General features: G+C 35.4%; 3 protein-coding genes across 3 annotated transcripts; all 3 read right to left on the reverse strand.

Moving 5' to 3' along the window:
* Positions 1-546: 546 nt before the first annotated feature.
* Positions 547-2,244, reverse strand: LOC110719909. Its single transcript, XM_021898890.1, has one exon. The coding sequence runs from the start codon at positions 1,909-1,911 to the stop codon at positions 547-549; it is 1,365 nt and encodes a 454-aa protein (XP_021754582.1). The 5' UTR covers positions 1,912-2,244.
* A 116-nt stretch (positions 2,245-2,360) lies between these two features.
* On the reverse strand, positions 2,361-3,287 carry LOC110719910 (glutathione S-transferase T3-like). Its single transcript, XM_021898891.1, has one exon. The coding sequence runs from the start codon at positions 3,285-3,287 to the stop codon at positions 2,361-2,363; it is 927 nt and encodes a 308-aa protein (XP_021754583.1).
* Positions 3,288-11,461: 8,174 nt separating this feature from the next.
* On the reverse strand, positions 11,462-14,804 carry LOC110719911 (ATP-dependent DNA helicase PIF3-like). The gene is made up of 3 exons (XM_021898892.1): positions 14,544-14,804; positions 12,923-14,253; positions 11,462-12,785 (listed from the first exon to the last, which is right to left on the reverse strand). The coding sequence occupies exon 3, from the start codon at positions 12,578-12,580 to the stop codon at positions 11,462-11,464; it is 1,119 nt and encodes a 372-aa protein (XP_021754584.1). The 5' UTR covers positions 12,581-12,785; positions 12,923-14,253; positions 14,544-14,804.
* Positions 14,805-20,648: the final 5,844 nt, after the last annotated feature.

Here is a 20,648-nt window from a genome sequence, read left to right on the forward strand (position 1 = left end):
ATGATGTTATGAAAAATATTGAGTATTTCAATGGTGCTTGGTGAGATATTTATTAGAGCATCATTATTGGTGAACACAAAAAAATGGTTCATGGGTCACTATCACCATTTCTCTCTCATCCACATCAACCCAACAAACCATTTACAATATTCACTCTTAACAATGAACACTAAACAATGGTTCATCATCAATACTCCCTATCCCACCTTATTTTATTTTTGTAAATATAATCTATTTAATTCATAATTATAATTTATTAACTCGATGTCAATGTAATTAATTGACGTATTTAATTTTTTAATCGTGATTACTAATTAAGAAATTATTGCGTTTTTTTATTAGCTTTTTTAAAAACTAATTCTTGTGATCAATATTTTTAAACAACAACGCAGCTAATTTTAATTAACATAATTAAAAAAAAAAGAGGTACAAATCGTGATTACAGTACTACAACTATAATCAAGTACATTTTTTTTTTTTAAAAAAAAAAGAATTACTACACATCGTTTTGTAAGATGTCCTTAGGGATAACCATTTATTGTAAACCTAATTGCGTAAGTTCTCGTTGTTACCAAATTTATTCCATATATGTGCGACCAAGTCGTTTTTTAGCTGCAAATGAGTCTGTTGATCCTCAATCTCTGTTCTACGAGTCAAGTATAAGCCGATATCCACAATACAATCAGTACGATACTCGGTAGTGTCCTCATTAGCGTTGCCTCCAGCATTCATAAACTCATTGGTATTAACGTTATTTTGATACGTCTCTCGTTCATCTTCAACGATCATATTATGTATTATGATGCAGGCGAGCATGATATTGTGGAGTATGTCGGTATCCCACGCCAAAGACGGCTTTTTAATAATGACAAAACGAGCTTGAAGGGCCCCAAATGCGCGTTCAACGTCTTTCCTTGCAACTTCCTGGTGTTTTGCGAATAAACGATCCTTACGAGCTTGTGGACTCGTAATGGATTTCACAAAAGTAGCCCATCTAGGGTAGATTCCATCAGTAAGATAATACCCATTCGTATAATGATGACCATTGACTACGAAGTTCACAGCAGGTGTTCGACCCTCTAAGACGTCTTCGAACACAGGGGATCGATGAAGCACATTAATATCGTTGCAGCTACCTGGCATCCCAAAGAACGAATGCCATATCCATAGATCTCTGTCCGCAACTGCCTCCAGTACGAGAGTTGCAACTCCTGCTCTTCCTTGATACTGCCCCTTCCATGCGTGTGGACAGTTCTTCCACTCCCAGTGCATACAATCAATGCTGCCTATCATGCCAGGAAATCCACGTTCTTCCCCAATACGTAGCAATCTTTCCATATCTGCGATGTTTGGACGGCGTAGGTACTGATCACCGAACTGGTTGATGACACCTTCTGTAAACTTTTGGAGTGCCAATCGTGAAGTAGCCTCACTTATACGGACATACTCATCACAAGCGTCTGAAGCACACCCGTAAGCTAGTTGTCTAACGGCCGCAGTGCACTTTTGAAGTGGAGACAACCCAAGACGACCTGCCGCATCTCGCCTTTGTTGAAACCAAGGGTCATGTTGGGTCACTGCGTTGAGAAGGCGCTCAAACACATGTTTACGCATTCGAAACCGGCGCCGGAACAAGGAACTTGGATAAACTGGGACTTCCGCGAAATAGTCATTGTATAACCGTGCATGACCTTCTTCGCGTCCCCTATCCTTTCGGGGCTCAGTAGATTTGCGTCGGCGTTGCTGAGTGGCAGCTTGAATAATTGGTGGAATGTACTCATGCATTACGTGTTGTATCATAAGACACACTTCATTACTTTGTTGAACTCTAAGCTCCCTTCCCTCATCATCCGAGTTAGATGAAGATGAAGAGGAATCGGTTGAGCTTAAGTTGAAACTGTTTGAATTCATTTTCTACGTAAGAAATGTAAGATAGAGTGAGGTTTTCTAATAATAACTGCAAACGATTTATGTGTTTGTGTGTAAAATAAATGAAAGAATGGTGTTTATTTATAGTGAACTAATTTGTAATTCTTCTTCAGAAATAACTGAATATAAAGAGACAAAGATCACATGGGCTATGACAAACACTGGATTAGAACCACACAGAAATTGAATGGAGAAGAAGGGTTTCACATGGGCTAACAAAGGGGAAATTAAGATACTGACACAATTATATATAAAGAGACAAATTGATATAATTGAATAAAGAGACAAAGATCACATGGGCTATGAAAATGGGATAGTGGAAAAGATCCATTATACTGATTAATTGATAAAGTACAAATAATTGGAAATGCGTACAAGAGGTTGAACTGGAATTGAAAACTTATCACTACTGAAAATGAAGATTACAATGCCTAAGCATCATTAGTGAAACTTTTAATTTTGTTCTGAAGTATTACTATCATTTCGTCTTCCCACTGTTCTCGGTTTACTTTCTGTTCTAGACGAGCTAGTTGCTCCCAGTGGATCCTATGTTGTTCTAGCTCAATTTTCCGTTGTTTCCTTGCCTCCTTGCGCTCCTGTATTTCAAGCCTCTTCATTTCTGCTTCGTTTGACACATTCATCGAATCCCCAAATAGCTGCAATCGGGTGTTGAATGTTTCTAATTCCTTAAATGCTTCACTTGATGGAGCTTTACCCTTCAACCTCGACTTAGCCTTTTTAATTCCTTCAGCACGAGCTACTCTCTCATCACCGGCACCCACGCTGGTCGGTGTGGTAGGTGAGAAATTTTCACCCTCATCCCGTGTCCTCTTCCCACTACTTCCGCTCCCTACAGACTCATCCGTCAGTGGAGTTGAATGTGGACGTCCCACCGAAGGCTTGAATGTTTGTTGGTCCAACAAAGACCGGAATTTGTCAAACTTCCTAATTTGGATCCATTCCTCGTAGAAGGTGAATCGTCCGAATGAGTTCTCATGGATTTTGTGGGCCTCTTGGATAACATCATCTTCGTTATAGCCACTTCCCTTTCGCTTCCGGGCCTTATCATAGCTTCCGCACCACTTTAACACGGCTTCAGAGATTCGCATCCACCTTCCCTTCAAACTACTAATAGTTCGTAGGGATATTTCAACTGGATTCGATTCCCTGGCAGCATCGTATGCGTCCAAGACTCTGTTCCAAAATTGACCCTTCTTTTGATTTGTGCCGATAATTATGTTGGTGCTGGTGTTCATGTAGGCGGATATAAGAGCCGTAGTTTCTGATCGCGACCAACTTCTATTGTTTGAACAACCAACACGAAATTCCGGAGTTGATTGGAGTGGTTGTTGTAACATTTGAGTGAAGTTTTGATGGGGGGAAGGAGTTTCATTTCCCTCACCATCATCCTCTCATTCTTCATTTGCCTCATCTTCTTCAGATAAGACATTGCTCGATACCCATATATTGGGATTCGGTTTTTGTGACGGAAAATATCCAGATGCAGCACCATATTCACCGTAACCCATTGGTATCATGGATGGATGTGGGAAATTTGATTTGCTTTGAGAAAAATTAAAATTTTGAGGGAAATTTGGTGGATTATATGGGCAACTTGACTAGGGTATTTGATGATACACTCCAGAAAAATTATGGGGAATATTTGTGGGTGTTTGTGAAAAATTTGGGTGAATTGGAGGAAAATTGGCTTGATTCGGGATCATATTTTGACCCAATTTTTTTTTCTGCTTTCTATTTGTTTTGGGGTTGGTATTAGCATCCATAATTATAATTTATATTTGGAAAAAATAAAAATTTAATATTAATAATAATAATAACGATAATAATAATAATAATAATAATATTAAAAATAATAACAATAATAAAAAAAATAGTAACGATAATAATAATATTAATGATAATAATTAAAAATAATATTAACAATAATAATATTAATATTGGTATAAATAATAATAATATTGGTAATTATAGAGAGGATTTTTGAAGAGAAAAATATAGTAGAAAGAAATGGATTTTCAAAGTTGAAGAAAGTATATCAATATGGGTGTCTATTTATAGAGGGGAAAAAAAATAGAGCCGTTGGTAATTTTTATTTTTTTTTGATTTGTATTTTATAAAATATATCCGTTGTATTATTACAACGGATTTATTTAAAACAATGAACACGTGTCAAGCAGCGGCTGGGCCAAGTGGCGCGCTCCCAACCGCTACTTTCTATTTTTTTTCTGCCCGTTAATAAGCAAAACGACATCGTTTTGCAACATGAAACAGCAAAACGACGTCGTTTTGTATGAATATCAGTGGAAAATTTTGGTGGGGCCCACAGCGAATTATTTCGTCCAGCTGCTCGCTCCTGCAATCGAACGCATGACCACTCATCATGAACAATTATAGAGTTTGCCATTAAGCCACCACCTTATTTGTTCACTCATTGTGAACTATTAAAATGTTCACCATTAACGCTGCTCTTAGTAGTAAGTATAAAATAATTGTTCTGTAATATTATTACGATGCACTCCGTATAATATTTCGGTTTATATTTAATGCTTATATATTCTAAGTCAGCATAATAATATAGATTTTCTGTATATTTAATGTTGTAATTTCTGTTTAAATTTGAGATTATATAGCATGGAGTTCTATATCAATTTCTACAATTATAGGAAAAAAGGTACAATACTGGAAATTTAAACACAGTGTTTAGTAAGAGTTCTTCATATAATATAATTTTATATATATCATATATAATAGTTCATGCATACAATCCAATTTTATACAGATTCCTGATGGTTTCAGAAATTTCAAAATATTTAGAAAGATCTAAAATGCTTGCTTAGGACATAATTACATAATGAAAATACTTAAAGAGTTATATATATAAAGTGTTATGTAGGAACACGGGTTATCACCTGTGTTCCTTCACGAGGGTGATAATCTATTTAGATAGATTAATGCTACCTAGAAGAAGTTACTATGCCACATAGTGAGCAAAATGCAGCTTGTACATACGATGAGTTATCTTGATTACCTTGCTGAAATTACTATGCCACAGGGTCTGCAAAATGCAGCATCTAATTTATGTATGCTATTCCTTATCTGATTGCAACCAGAGAAGATCTGTGTAGTTCAGTCTGATGAAGAGGTCTAAGATGAAGGTTTAGTTCCTCCAACAGCTGATGCAGATTCAAGGGATGTGCTTTTGAGCTCAAGTAATGCAGAAGCTGCTATATCCTCGCTTGTTTTGTTTGTAGATTGCAGAACTTGTTTTATAGCATAATCAACCATAGCGTTGGATTCATTTGTAAAAGCAACTGATTTGGAGCATTTTGTAGCACACTGATTTTCATCTTGGTGTTGCCTTTTCTTAAGACAGCTGCGCTTTTTTGTATGCAATGACCAAATAGGAAATATTGGTGTGTCAAAGGATGTTGTAACTGTTTTAGAGGTTGGAGTCTGAGTGCCTGACAGAAGCTCATTTATCTTTGCATCTTTGCTTCCTGCTTTTTCAATGCTTGTATTGCCAAATGCAGTGGGATTATCCATGTTCTTAGACACATTTGAATATGAGGAAGGCCCTGCATATAGAGCTTCAGATACAGTTTGCCTTGGAAGTGTATAAGCATCATGTGGTATGTGAACTGCTTCTAAAGACCATTGAAGTATGTTCCTGGCAGTCAATGCTGGAGTTGGTGCCACTTTCAAATGAAGCACTCTAGAACTGAGATTTTGTTGTGCTTTGGTAAAACCTATTTGATCTTCCTACACAAGTTTATAATTACTAAAATCAGATTATGCACATTTTGGTGTTGGAACTCATAATTTATGAGCTAAGTTGATATGCAAAATTGGTAAATTGCTTTATAAGTTTTAGCACATCCATTTGTTATCAAAGCATTAATTTCATGTGCATCCATTCCCAGTATTTTCTCAGTTTCATTGTTTAATGTGTTATGCTACCAGTAGCATCCACTGCATCAAAAGTTAAAGCAATTCTGCATATTGCATAAAATGATAAAATCAATACAATTATATGATTGTCTGCTAATTGTTATTTAAAGATATTATGGTAAGAAAATATATACCCGAGACAAGATTTTGTTTCTCTGATGTAACATTTTCTGCATGCAAATTGCTGTCCTTCTGAAAAATTAGTTACCTTCCCACAGTGCATGCATCTTTTGTATATAATCAACTGATTCAAATTTGCGGGTGCTATAGTGGCAGCTATCCAAAGTCTTTCATCTTGCAATGCATTTTGTGGCTACATTTAAGCAGCATAGTTATTTTGTTTGAATGTAAGATCATATATAATAGACTATTGCTCCAAAACATAGATTGTCTATTTAAGAAGTATAAGGTATAAACCTTCTTTTCCTTCAGATACTAAACTGTGACAGTGGTTTGTTCATTTTTAGGATATCGAACTTGTAGAATTTTGGCCTGTTGATCTAAGAGCTTTTGCGCATACTGAGTTGACCTGTAACATTGTTAATATGATACTATGTAAGAACTACGTAAATTCCTTCAATAATTGTATGTATGTAGGGTGCATACCATTCTTGCAAAACATTGGCTCTATCTTCTTTTGGGTTTGTGACTGATAGACGTATCGCGTACCTAACAAAAATAATCTAACAATTCCTCCTAACTATGTAGTCGGGCAAGTAAAGGTCGAATCCCAAGAGACTAAGGTCTACCTAATTAAATAGACTCGAGAAATCATTAAGCAAGTAACCAAATCAAGAATGAAGAACACTAATAACTGAAATACTAAAGAACACAATTAACTAAGAATGAGATAATCAATGTTAAAGCATCCAAGATCAAGCATTACCACGAATATAATCAATGCATAAATAATTCTACCCCCAATAACAATTCAATCGACAAGAGGAAAAGCATTCCCTAATCAATACCAAATGTCTCTCCCGAGTTATCAATGGCTTCCCAAATCAATTGTCAAGCCTATTTCCATGGAATCAAGCAAATAAGGGACATTAAACTCAATACTTAACTTCCTAATCATTCAATCATCTACTTCGTGATGACCTTCAAACCCTTAATTGAAATACCCAAATCCCGTTAATATTCAACTTCCGTTGCAATAAGAACAAAGGGATGATAACAATACCAATTATTCCTAATCTAGTATTGGCATAAACACAATCAATCAAGCATGTCAATTGGAAATATTATTAAAGAATTTAAAGATTAAATTTAAGCATTAATCATATCCGAGCTTTGCAAGATCCCGGATTATGTATCTACTCACACATAATAGCAAAACCAATAACAAGATTTAATAGAGAAAACATAATCAATAAGCAATAATAAATGAAAGAGAAGTGAGATAGATGAATACCAAAATTGCTTCAATTGAAAGAATTCAAATTGTTGATGAATAATAATCAAACTAAGAGAGGAATTAAAATGCTTAAAGAAAGTAAAACTAGGGTTCTTAGAGAAAACTAAAACTAGAGGATATAGTAATGTGTTCTCTAATTGTGATTACAAAGGGTATTTATACCCCCAAAAAGATAGAATTCCGAAAATAAGCAAATCGGGTTCCGCAAAGCAGTGCCTGGTCCAACCGGGTGATGGTTGCCCGATCGGGCGGCTAGAGTACGGCCCAATTCTTCTTCGTTAATCTTCTTCCACCTCGTGCCCGGTCCCACCGAACAGACCATGCCCGATCGGGCGCGCGAGACAAATCAAAGCTGACTGCTGCCTTCTCTATTATCAAAGCTATCTTCTAACTCTTCAGTGCCCGGTCCCACCGGGTGAGCTATGCCCAACCGGGCACGTGGAGTCTGCAGCATATACTCCATATCTAGCTTACCCTTCTTTGCCCTGTCTGACTGGGCAAGCTATGGTCAACAGGGCATGGGGGAAATCTTCATCTTCGCACACTAACCTCTTCTATAACTATCCAAAACACGTCCGATTCATCCACGAAGCTCAGTATTCCTTTGAAACTCACAAAAATAGATCGAACACACTAGAGAAGAGATTGTTAGCAAGAAATGGCTCCAAAGAGCCCAAAACCATGCAAATATACATTGTAAAACCGGGATAAAACATGGTATGAAACTCATACATCATATTCCCCCATGCTAACCTCTTGCTTGTCCTCAAGTAAGACAATCAAAAACAACAAACAACCAAATAAACATACTTCACCCCATAATGCAATTGAAAACAAAGGACTCAAAATCGAAATCAAACAACCAATCAATTTTGTAGAATTTTGTAGTCTATTACAAGCAGTTCCAGCTAAATCATTCCAAGCAGTTATAACAAGAGGCTGGTCCATTCTATAAATAAAAGTTCCAGTATGAAAGTTAGTTTATACTCAAAGCTTATCTATGAAAATGTATAAAGATAGGAAAAATTTATAAACTTACGATTGATCTGTTACAACGATTTCTCTAACAAAAAACTGTCGACCTTCATTGGTATTGATGACTCGTAATTTCTCTTCTACATAAAGAACAATACCTAAAACATCTACAATTTAAATAAGAGTACGTTAGTGTATAATGTGAGATACAAATCTGTTTTTTAAAATCAACTATGTGCAAAAGAAGATACAGGGTTGCATACCATATTTAGAATCCACTGCTATTACACGAGGTATTGTGCTTAAAGATTGGAACATAGGACCAGGTACAACTATATCAGTTTAATAGGAGATTCACCATTATATACTAATGCTTCATCATAGCTTGCTATTTGATCACCAAATAAAGCTGCTCTCATTTTATCACCCTAAAATAGAAAGAGCCAAGTATATTTGAGTATTTGTATTTGAACAAATGCTAATTTAATTGACTTATGCTAATAATAACAATTTGAGAGTCTGGAGTTACCTTTTCATCAATTAGTAGCAGAGTTTGGTACAAAGTCCCTTTCTTAGAAGATGTCTTTGGTCTTGCTTTTTCTAATATTCTGATTTTAACACTATAATTTTTGCTATTGCTGTTTAATTCACTAAGATGTGTGTACTTTTTATCCATGTTTCTGCACAAGCAATCAAGAAACAAATTCATATTTATATGAAACTAATATCGTTAACAGAGAATTGACCATCAGTGGTAGAACAAATGAGATATAGAACATGATTCATACATTTATATAAGCATTAAATCAGTAAAATTACTGCTGAGAAGTTTCTGTATTGTATATGATTGTTTTATTAAATACAAGAGGTTAGCAATTGAGGATTATGAGTTTGAATAAGTATTATGAGCTTAGCAATATATAAGCTATAATTACATGTATATATAGAATTAAAATCACAATTGTTGCTTTTTCTAAAACTTTATAATCTAATATATTGATATAATATAGCTACAATGGAAGGTTATGAAGGTACCTTGAATATCTCTGAGAAACTGAAGTGTTGAAGCTGTTTTGTTCTCCTTTTGATGAAAATAAGAGTAATAAAGTATGATATATACTACCTCCGTTAACCGTTATTTGCATTATTTACCAAAAAAAAGGTGCTAACTATTATTTGCAACAAACTTATTTCTTTCCTATTTTAGTAACTTTTTTCTGTCAAAATGACTAAAATACCTTCATTTTAAAATTATTAGCGCATAATATTACACATAATTACACAACATTATAACCTTAATCTAAATTAATTATTTTGGTGGTTCATCTAATCGGGTTTTGGTGGTTCGTTGAAGGGTTAAGGTGATTAGTTGGTGGTTTTGTTGGGTTCGTGGTTGGGTTAAAATCATATTAACCTAAAATCAAATTATTAATTATCTTATTAAGCGTGATTTCAAGTACAAATTCCCTTTAAACCTGCAAGAAAGGGCGTAATCAAGCAATAGCAATAAATCATGAATAATCAAGCAACATATAATTATTGACGCAACAATCATCATCATAATATCATCAAAACATTATTAGCAAGATCCTAGGCATGATACTAAACTAATTAATAACAAATCCTAGCATGTCACTAAATAATAAAGATCAAAGCTTTAGCCTAAACATGATACTAGAAACCAACATGATATTAGAAATATTAATTAATACCCTAACATGATACTAGGAATCAAAATAAACATCCCAACATGATATTAGAAATCATAAAAGCATCCTATCATGATACTAGAAATCATAAAAGCATCCTATCATGATACTAGGAATTAAAATAATATTCTAAGCATGATTTCTATATCAAAAGCGAGGAATAAGGATAGTAGATCTACTCACTTAGATGCCTCGTACCTCTTTCTATCAAAACAATACACACTTTAGTAACTTCAAGAAAGATTAAATCAAACAAATAAATCAAATAAGAATTGAAATATATATTTGGGACCAAACCCTCAGAACTATCAACCTTTCACGTCGAGGTCAAAGGTAACTACGAGATTGGCTTGGAGTATTCAAATCTCGTGATGGAAGTATGGTGTATGATATCAAGAAGGTGTTGGGATGTGTTTAGGCTAAGCTAAGAAAGAGAGAGAAGAAGCTTTTAGCTTATAAAGAAAGATTAGAAATTGTTGGGGATCAAGCTTGTTGATGATTGAAAATGGAGGAAAATGACCTCTATTTATAAGAAAAAACTAGGGTCGAAGATCAGAAAAGAGTCAAAATCCGACTCGGAGTAAAACAGGCGCTATCGCGATGCGATATTTCTATCGAAGCGCGATAGGCTTATCGCGACGCGGTATTTCTATCGAAGCGCGATAGGCTTATCGCGACGCGGTATTTCTATCGCGATGCGATATTTCTATCGCTCAACAATATTTTTAGAAGATGGATCCGTACGGAATCCGACTTCCAATCAAATTGGGTTAATCGAATATCCGTACATATTATAATTTATCAGAATTAAAATCATTGAAAAACAAGTGTTTTATCCGATGTAAAATTCTTTAGTCTTTATCTTTAGGAAAACAGGATAAATTAGAACCTTCTAGAAGATTCTAGAAGCTAATAATAAATCCTAATGGATTTAGGATTGAAAACAACTGTCTAGAAGATTCTAGAAACTTGTAACAAATCCTAAATGGTTTAGGAACGAGGTTTAGGTTAATGGACCCTCCACATGGTCATTGGGTCGTAGGTAATGTTTGGTTTGGGCTCGGTTTAGTATTTTGACCATAACTTCTTCGTTATAAGTTAGATTTGAGCTTATAATATATCGTTGGAAAGCTCTTTTCAAACCCATCCAACTACACAATAATTGGACCAGGATTATGGACCAAAATAAACTAGTTTGGTCGTTTTTATAAAGAGGACACGAAATGAATGATGTTCAAAGACACGAAATGAATGATTTTGGATTTCAGGACACGAAATAACTGATTTTGGATTAAAACATTTAAGGAAGGGTTAGAAATGGTTAAGGCTAAAAAGAATTCACGAGATTCTTCAACTCTTCACCTAACTCGATAATCTAAGACGTAAAAGGTATTCATCATTGGGTTTGGTTTTTGGGGAGACACAATCAGGTATCTACACTATCAAAGTTACCTTTACTGAATTATGGAAAAACAACTTTAGTTACTTCTAATACAGGATCTTCATCTGGTGTAAAAGGCTTAGAAATATCCCTAGGTAAATCAACATATGTGTTTTCTGTTTGCTGGAGTTCACCATTTCCAAGAGCAAGCAAGAAAGAAGAAAATTTAGGATCTTCCTTAGCTCTTTGATTTTCTGTCAATTTGAACTTTAAAAGCTGAGGCCATATATATGATGTAACTATGCTAGCTTGTACAACTTCTTTTTGATTTTTAAGAGGTACTACTGGTAACACTTGACGAAAATCACCTCCAAGAACAACTAATTTTCCACCAAACAGTTTCTGATTCCCACATAAATCTTGCAGCAACAAATCCAGATTCTCTAAGTTGCTTTTGATAACCATTGAAGCTTCATCCCATAAGATTAATATGGTTTCTCGTAAAAGTGCTGCTAAACTGCCTTGCTTTGTAACATCACAGACCAATGAATTTTCAATATCTATTGGTATTTTAAATCTTGAATGAGCAGTTCTTCCAGATGGAATGTTAGTTGCAGCAATACCAGAAGTAGCTGTAGGAAAAACAATCTTATTCATTAATCTGATTTCTGCATACAAAGCATTGTATAAAAACGTTTTGCCAGTGCCACCTGGTCCATCTATGAAGAAAGCAGCTGATTTTCCTAATCGCACATGTTCCATAATGCATGAAAAAACATTGAGTTGTACAACATTGAGATGATCTATACAATCAATACAAGACTGAGGAATAGGTGCATCTAAAGAATCAATGATATCTTTGGTTCGCTGGAATTCATCTTCTTCAGCAGAACATAACTCTGTCAATCCCACATTACGTAGTGATTTACCCATAGCTTCAAGATACTGCTCAACAGATCTAATAGTCAATTTCTTAACTCTGTCATCATTTCCTTGGTGCTGATATGCAAAATCTTCAGATAAATCAGTAAAATATTTGCACCATAATTGATAAGGATCTTTAGGTTGACAAAAGATTAGGATGGTTGCAAATAAGCGGCGTAGAGCAATGGGTAATTGACTATCTTTAGCTTCAGACATACATAAATCACCTATATCATCTTCTTCAAGTAATCCCAAATGTGGCACATACATGTCCATTTACAGTCCGAAGGTCTTCAAAGGATGTAGGACTTTTGACATTAAATTAAAAGCAATCTAAGAAAAAATCGCTTTCCTTCAGCTTGATAAACAAAAGCTAATCTGCCTACTACCATTATATTTCTCTGTCATTGTAACCATTCTTTAGCAGATGCATCTTAGCGATAGTGTTCACAAAATTCTCCATACAAATAGCCAAGTCCACCTTTGAAAATATTAATTGTAAAATGAGCAGTGGTAAGTATATATGACTATTACTACTGTAGTTTTAAAAAGCAGCTGATATATAACTTCAATAGTAAATATGTGATACTATGTGTAACACTACTGATATGAACATACCTGGTACAGCAGCATTAGCTGCAAAGAATTCTGTTAGTGGAGTCCTGCTTCACTTGTCATCAGAAACTACAGCTTGCAATATTTCATGTGGCCTCAGTTAGTCTGCATATTTGGCAAATGCACTGGCAATGGAAGGACTGGTGGATGCATTTCTAATAAGTCAAATTCAAAAATTCGCCACGCAGCTTCACAGGGGAAAACCCATCTCCTAGATTGATATTCCTCAATTTCATCAATCAGATTATCTTTTTGAGGCACTATATTATATTGAATTCGATCATGCCCTTTATAAACATATTTATATAAATATTAGATTGCCTTAATTGTAACACCCCAAATCCCCCTTTACGTAAATTCTATATTTATACATATACAAATACCGTAGAGATAGACTTGGGTGTATTATCGCTACGTGAAAGCGTAAGGCTTATTAAATTACTCAAACCGCAGAGGAAAATAACTTAATTTTATTAATAATAATAAAAGTAACCACACCAATTGCTTCAAAATACTCCAAAAACTTGTCTACTCATAAATAAAAATTAACTCTTAACTAGGTGAACCCAATCTCGACTATAGCATGCGCACGAACAACTCCACAACTCAAATCAAGACTGCTTACCAATAATGGTAAATAGGACGAACCAAAACAAAAAGGAAAACGGATTAGCTAAAAGCTAAGTACATATAAGTGCAAGGCATGTAAATACTTTTATTAGACAAACATGCTTTCAAAATAATTATTCCAATTTAAACTTGCCAAAAGTCACTTTCCAAAATTAGACTTTCCAAATTTAGAATTTCCAAAATTAAACCTTTCAAAAGTAGTAATGTCCCATCAATAGAAACTTTCCAAACCAATAAACTTTCCAATTTTAAGATATACTTCCAAAACCAGTTTTCCTCACCTAAGTGTGCACACCCCCCAAGCAAGTTAAACTATACTCGAGGAAAGACCAGATCATACAAAGCTCATGGTCTTACTTAACCAGTCCCGGGTAGAGGGACAATAAATTATTAAATACTCAGGCTCATAATGAGCTGCAAATTTTAAATTATTTCAATCAAGTGATTTATAAATTAAACAACTTTATTTAAATTAATCACTTTTAAAGATAAAACCTCTAAATCATAAAATTATATTTTAACTCGTTACGAAAATCATTAACTTAAATCTTTCATACGCAACATTTATTCAAACAATCAATAAAATATCATTTACCAAACACGCATTCAATATTGTATCAAGGACCTAGCCACCTATACGTACCTTGATCACGAGAACAATTATGGTACGACCACTAAACTTGACCACGATTGAGGGACTCCTCCTACACAATTAAAATAACTTTAATTAATAAAAGGTTAACAAAATAAACACAAAATAATACTCTACTTGTGCATGAACTACTTAGATATTAAATCTTATTTACTTTTTTAAACACAATTTATGCTATTAGTATCAAATAGTGCTACTAGCTGTGACGTTAGTATCAAAATGCTTTAGCTTTCTTAATAAAGTAGCATTATAATAATATAGGTAATAATAATCATAGGATTAGAAATCATCATTCCATTTTACTTTATATTTGCGGAAAAAGAAGGTGAAAGGGTAGCTCACGGCAGTAGGTCACGGTAGGCTGGCAACAGCGGTTGGGTGGTGTGGCGGCAGTTGGGTGGTGTGGCAACGGTTAGGTAGCAGTAGTTGTGGTTGTTCGGGCGCCAACAACGGTAGTGCGGTTGCGGTGCGGTGTTTGTTTGAGCAAACAAGAAGGAAATAAAGGAAGAGGAGGGCGTGAGATTGAGAGTAGAGAAGAGGATTTTCTGATTTTTTGGTGTGAGGAATTTGTGAAGGATTGAGGGTCTATTTATAGTGTTTAGAGGGTAGAAAAATATAGAGTTGAAGGTATGAAAAATATGATAAATTTTGGGGGTTGTTAAAGTATTTGGATCAAATTGAGTCTAGGTTATTAGTTGGGTTAAAAGATGAGAAGAAATTTAGATAGATATACATATGGTTGGAAGAATGATGATAGGATGCAAAATAGGTAATGAAGAAGGCTAGAGGTTAAGAAAATATGTTTATCATAAAATCACTCTTAATTAAAACCATGGTTTTGGCAAGCTTCATGTCAAAATCTGTTTTTTTTTGTTTTTTTTTGTTTTTTTGTTTTGTTTTTTTTTTTTTTAAGCCTTTGGTTAATAAGATAACTAGTAGAATAGAGAGTTGGACTGTCAAGTTCCTTTCTTATGCTGGTAGGCTGCAATTGATCAAAAGCGTTTTATTTGGAGTTCAAACTTACTGGGCTCAAATTTTTATTTTGCCAAAAAAGATTGTTAATGAGATTGAAATTTGGTTTAGAGCTTTCTTATGGACAGGAACAACTAATCTTACAAAGAGAGCCCTAATTGCTTGGAAGACTGTTTGCCTTCCTAAGTCTTGTGGTGGCTGGAATGTTATTGATCTCCATGATTGGAATTCTTCTGCTATTTGCAAGGTGCTTTGGGATATCACTCACAAGATGGACTCTATGTGGGTTAAATGGCTGCATTCTTATTATTTTAAATCTGGAAACTTCTAGACTGCTAATATCCTTAAGAAAAGTTCCTGGGTTCTCAGGGAAAATCATGAAGTCTAGAAGCCTGATTGATGGTATTGGAGGCTGGAATACAGTGCTTAATAATAATAAAGTCCAAATCAAGAAAGTCTACAACCACATTAGACAACAAGGGGTTCAGGTTCCTTGGAAGAGGGTAATCTGTCATAACAGTGCCTCCTCAAGGAGTGTGTTTATCTTATGGCTTGCTTGCTGGAATAGACTCCTAACTAAGGACAAAATTCTCCTTTGGAACAACCAGTGTGATCCTATTTGTCTTTTGTGTTTGCAGGAGAATGAAAATGCTCAACATCTGTTTTTTGAATGCAATTACTCTAGAAGGATCTGGTCTAGGGTCTTGAAGCTTCTCAACTGTCAAAAGCCGGTTCAAGGGTTTGCTCAGGAAACAGATTGGGCTGTGAAGCTGGGTAGAAGGACTGATTCCACCAGCAGATTGTATCTAATGTTTCTAGCTGAAGCTGTTTACAGTATTTGGTTGCAAAGGAACATGGTTATGTTTGAGGGCTCTTGTGATCCTGCTGATGCTGTCTTTAGGCAGTTAGTTTACAAAGTTGCTTGTAGATGTAGAGAGTAAGATAGGAGAAAGCTATATATTTCTAAGGACAGTTAGCTTACTGTGTCCCTCTAGCTTGAAGCCAGTTTTTCAGTCTCTGTTCTCTGTGCTTCATTTTTGTTATAGCTTTTGATTGTTTTGTTGTTTTGGTTTTTTCCTGGTCCTAGTCCTTGATACCCTTCCTAGAAGGTGTTCAGGGGGCTAGGCTCAGTCTATTCTTGGTCTGTTTAGAACCCTTCCTAGAAGGTGGCTAAACTAGATCCTTGAACGGTGTTTTTAGGGGAGGTTTGACCTTTGGGTCTTGTGTATTTTGGGTGTTCTTGTGTGTGCAACTCATTTTGTAAGTTGTACAATCTGTTTTGGTAATAAAAATTCTATTTACCCAAAAAAAACTCTGGTTTTTTTTTTCTTTCTTTTTTTTAATATAAAAAAACGAAAATCATATTTAAATAAAAAAAATAATTGAATTTGATACTTAAATTAAGCTATTATACAAATATATAAACATTTTAGATAATATCAAAACTAAAATTAGTTGTAAATCATAATGTATATTAGGTATTATCTTTAAAACTCTTGAAATTTCTAAGATAACAACATTGAATAAAATCTAGACTGACCTATAAAAGATAACTAAACCAATATTATTAATTTAGATGTCCAAAAATAATTAATTATTCAAATGATTAAATACTTATATTTGGCGCCAAAATTTAAAATTCATTTTGGCTCCAAATTAAATAATTTAAGAAATTATTAAAATATTTTCCCAAAATTCGGAATATTACATTAACAGTTGACCATACTTCAACATTTAAATGGCAGTCAAATAATAAAGATAAATATAGATTATATGGTATTACCCATCGATTATCAAGCTGAGCATTCCGAATTTTAACACTTTCTCCTGTATTTTTCCTCTTGTATAGAGGATAACCTTCTTTATTCAAAATGGCGAAATCTGAGAATTGTCTAGGAAAATTATACCTACAACACTCTTTGTTCCAAAACTTGCGCATATAACCACATTTAGGATTAAGGTTCCCGCATGGACCATGCATCATATATGCTAGAAGAATCTTTCGAAGAGTAGAAGATGTACTAGGAGGAATTTCAGCAGATACAAACTTATCATAATCTTCCACTAGTAGAAAAAACTAAATAGGCACCCTCCTATAGCACCGGTTCTTGAAAACCGGTGCCAACATTAATGGGCGGGAATGGGAAATTCATAGTTGGCACTGGTTCTCACCTAAACCGGTGCCAACTTCTTTAATTAGCACCGGTTCAAACCGGTGCCAACTAAAAAAACAATAAAAAAATAATGAAATCAAAGGAGTTAGCACCGGTTCCACTAAAACCGGTGCCAACCTTAGTTCTTAGCACCGGTTTGAACCGGTGCCAAATTAAAAAAAAAAACCGGTTTTCAACGTTCTTCTTCTTCAATACTTTTATTTCGTTCAATTCAATTCTGCTTTCATATTATGAAATTCCCAGGACGCGCGCATTCCCTCTTCCCATACGCTTACTCCATTAAAGCTTCCATTGAAGCTTCTACCTCCGCACGCACGCAACATTCCTTTCTGAGCTTCGTTCTTCTCTTCAGTTCGCCATATCCTCCTCCCTCCATTGAAGCAGCTTCAACCTAAGGTAAGTAATAACGCCTCTCCTCCATTCACTTAGCTTCTCCATGTATTGCATTAAAACCATTGTTGGGTTTTTTGAGGAATTGATCTTTAGTTTAATAATTGTAAGTTTCTTGTAATTGCTAGGGTTTTGTCAATTGCTACTTAATTACTCCATTAAACGCGCAAGGCTCCCCCTCCATTAAACGCACAAGGCTGCCCCTCCACAAATGTAAGTCCTTATTAGTTGTTGTTGCTGTTTGGTGGTTTTTTTAGTTTAGCTTAGTAGCGTACCTAGGGGTGTTGTGGTGCTTGGAATGCTTTTTATGTGTAGTTAACTAGTTATCATTTCCGAACTTTGGTATTATGTAAGCGGTAAGTATTTTGAATCAGTTTGTATACTAAAAGAAAGCACATATATTGCAATGGTTGATAAGTTTGCACTTTGTACAGTCCTACTTATAAGAATATGAATAAAGAGAAAGAATCCTAAAGTGGTGCTCATTGAGTTCAATGTTGTATATTTGCTCTACAATTCTACAGGAGTATAGGGAGTCACAAATGACACTGATTAAAAGAGGATTCAATCCTAGGTCTTTGCTACCCCCCTCCTTGCCCTTGAGACTTCACTAGGCTGCAACATGTTTGTTCAAAAACATTTTTTATTTAAAATTACTATCAATGCTCCTTTCAACTTTCAATCTATTTAATTTGCTTTTTGGTGCTTTTTAATTATGAGTTGCTTCTCACTATATATGGATTTCAGGCTAAGAAATGGGTGTCAAGGGCTTCTAGGGTAAGATCATCACTTTGGAGACTGGGCGGAAAGCATCCTGGTATCTTACTATAACTGTCCTTGTTCTTGTTCACTAATATCATTCTTATCTTTTCCCTTAATCTGGTTTTCTGTTTGTGTTCTATATAGGCTATAAGGAAAAAGATTCAGAGGAATTTTTGGGCGAAGCATTGACCTTGGCATTGACCTTCTAGTGGAGAGTGTTAAGACTTTATTGGTACTCAGGTATAGATATAACTTTATGTGCTATATATAAGTTCTTGTTTGCACACTTTTGTGGAGATTGTGTATGATATAACTTTAGTGCAACTTTTATCATGATGTGTGATTAATCCATTGTTTTTTAATTGATTGCATGTATCATCATATGCCTAGATACCCGTTCAAGGCTTTCTCATTAGGAGAAAGTCTTGAATAGTCCCCGGTTGGGACTGTTCTTGAACGTTTACTCTCACTTAGGTGGTGAATGTATGTCCTTTTTTCGATTTTAAGGAACATCTTGGCTTACCATTTCCTCGATCACCATGTTCTCTGGGTACATATGTGGGTAAGTAATTACCTACGTCGTGTACTTGGAGAACTGGGGGGAAAATGCTGCCGGATTTTCCTTCAAATTGAAAAGTCGACATACATTCACTGGTGAGAGTAAACGTTCAAGGATGGGTTAGGTTGGAGTGATAAGGACCCTTCAGAAGCATATATGCATTTTTGCATCTATATGAATGTTATATGCATGGTGTGTGTTTGAATTTGATTTATATATATAATAGATGTAGCAATTATACATTATTCGTAATATGTTGCCATGTTTAGAGACAATTTACTTAATGGAGAAGGATCGTGGCTGGATGTATGGTAGACGTGATACATTGGAATTCTTTGATGGGGTTCAAGAGTTTTGCGAGAGGGCTTCATCTTATCAGCGCAGAATGGGTGTCGATTGACTTTATTGTCCTTGTGTTGATTGTAATAATGTGAAGGTGGTCAATAGTGTTGATATCATTAGAGATCATGTAGTTTGTCGTGAGTTTAGGATTAAATACCATGTGTGGATTTGGCACGGTGAAGAAGGAGAGTACAGTGGGGATGTTATTGGGAATGATGTGCATGATGATAGAAGCAATGACATTTGTGTGGACGAGGAGTACAAGAATAATGATGAACATATTGTTGATAATGGTGCTGAGGATGGATTTAAGGATGATCATGTGGATGAGGTCGAGGATGAAGGGGTGGATGAGATGATGCGTGGTTTTGAAGGTGACGTGTTTGAGTCATTATCGGAGGCTTCTAAAAAGCCTTTGTATCCTGGGTGCAAAAAATACTCCAAACTATCAGTCGTGCTAACACTTTTTAACATTAAGTTGAAGCATGGGTGGACGGACAATAGTTTTACTTCTTTGTTGACCGCGTTAAGTGAGATGTTGCCCGACGGGAATGAAATTCCTAAGTCTTACTATTACGCAAAGAAGCTCATGTGTCCATTTGGTTTGGAGTATAAGAAGATACATGCATGTCCTAATGATTGTATTCTTTATCGAAATGAATATGAAAAATTGGAGGAGTGTCCACGATGTAAGAAGTTGCGCTACAAGCGCATGAGTTGCAATGCTTATACGAAGGGACCGCCTGCTAAGGTGTTGTGGTATCTTCCCATTATTCCAAGGTTTAAGCGTCTGTTCTATTTACCACAAGACGCTAAAAACTTGAGGTGGCATGCAAAGGGAAGAAAGAAAAACAGAATGCTGAAGCACCCAGCCGACTCCCCGCAATGGAAGAACATTGATATGAAGTTTGGGGAATTTGGTGATGAAGTCAGGAATTTAAGGCTTGGTTTGTGCACGGACGGGATGAATCCATTTGGCACTCTTAGTACCCAGCACAGCACATGGCCGGTACTTTTAGTGATCTACAATTTGCCTCCTTGGTTGTGCATGAAACCGAAATACGTAATGCTTTCACTTTTGATATCAGGGCCAAGGCAACCAGGAAACGACATAGATGTTTATCTTGCGCCACTTGTTGATGATTTGAGAAAGATGTGGGACGAAGGGGTTTCCGTGTTTGATGCTCATAAGAATGAGATGTTCACATTGCGTGCAACTCTTATGTGGACCGTTAATGATTTTCCTGC

Source organism: Chenopodium quinoa, unplaced genomic scaffold (genome assembly GCF_001683475.1).
Source record: "Chenopodium quinoa cultivar QQ74 unplaced genomic scaffold, ASM168347v1, whole genome shotgun sequence".
In the NCBI taxonomy this organism is placed as follows: Eukaryota; Viridiplantae; Streptophyta; class Magnoliopsida; order Caryophyllales; family Amaranthaceae; genus Chenopodium; species Chenopodium quinoa.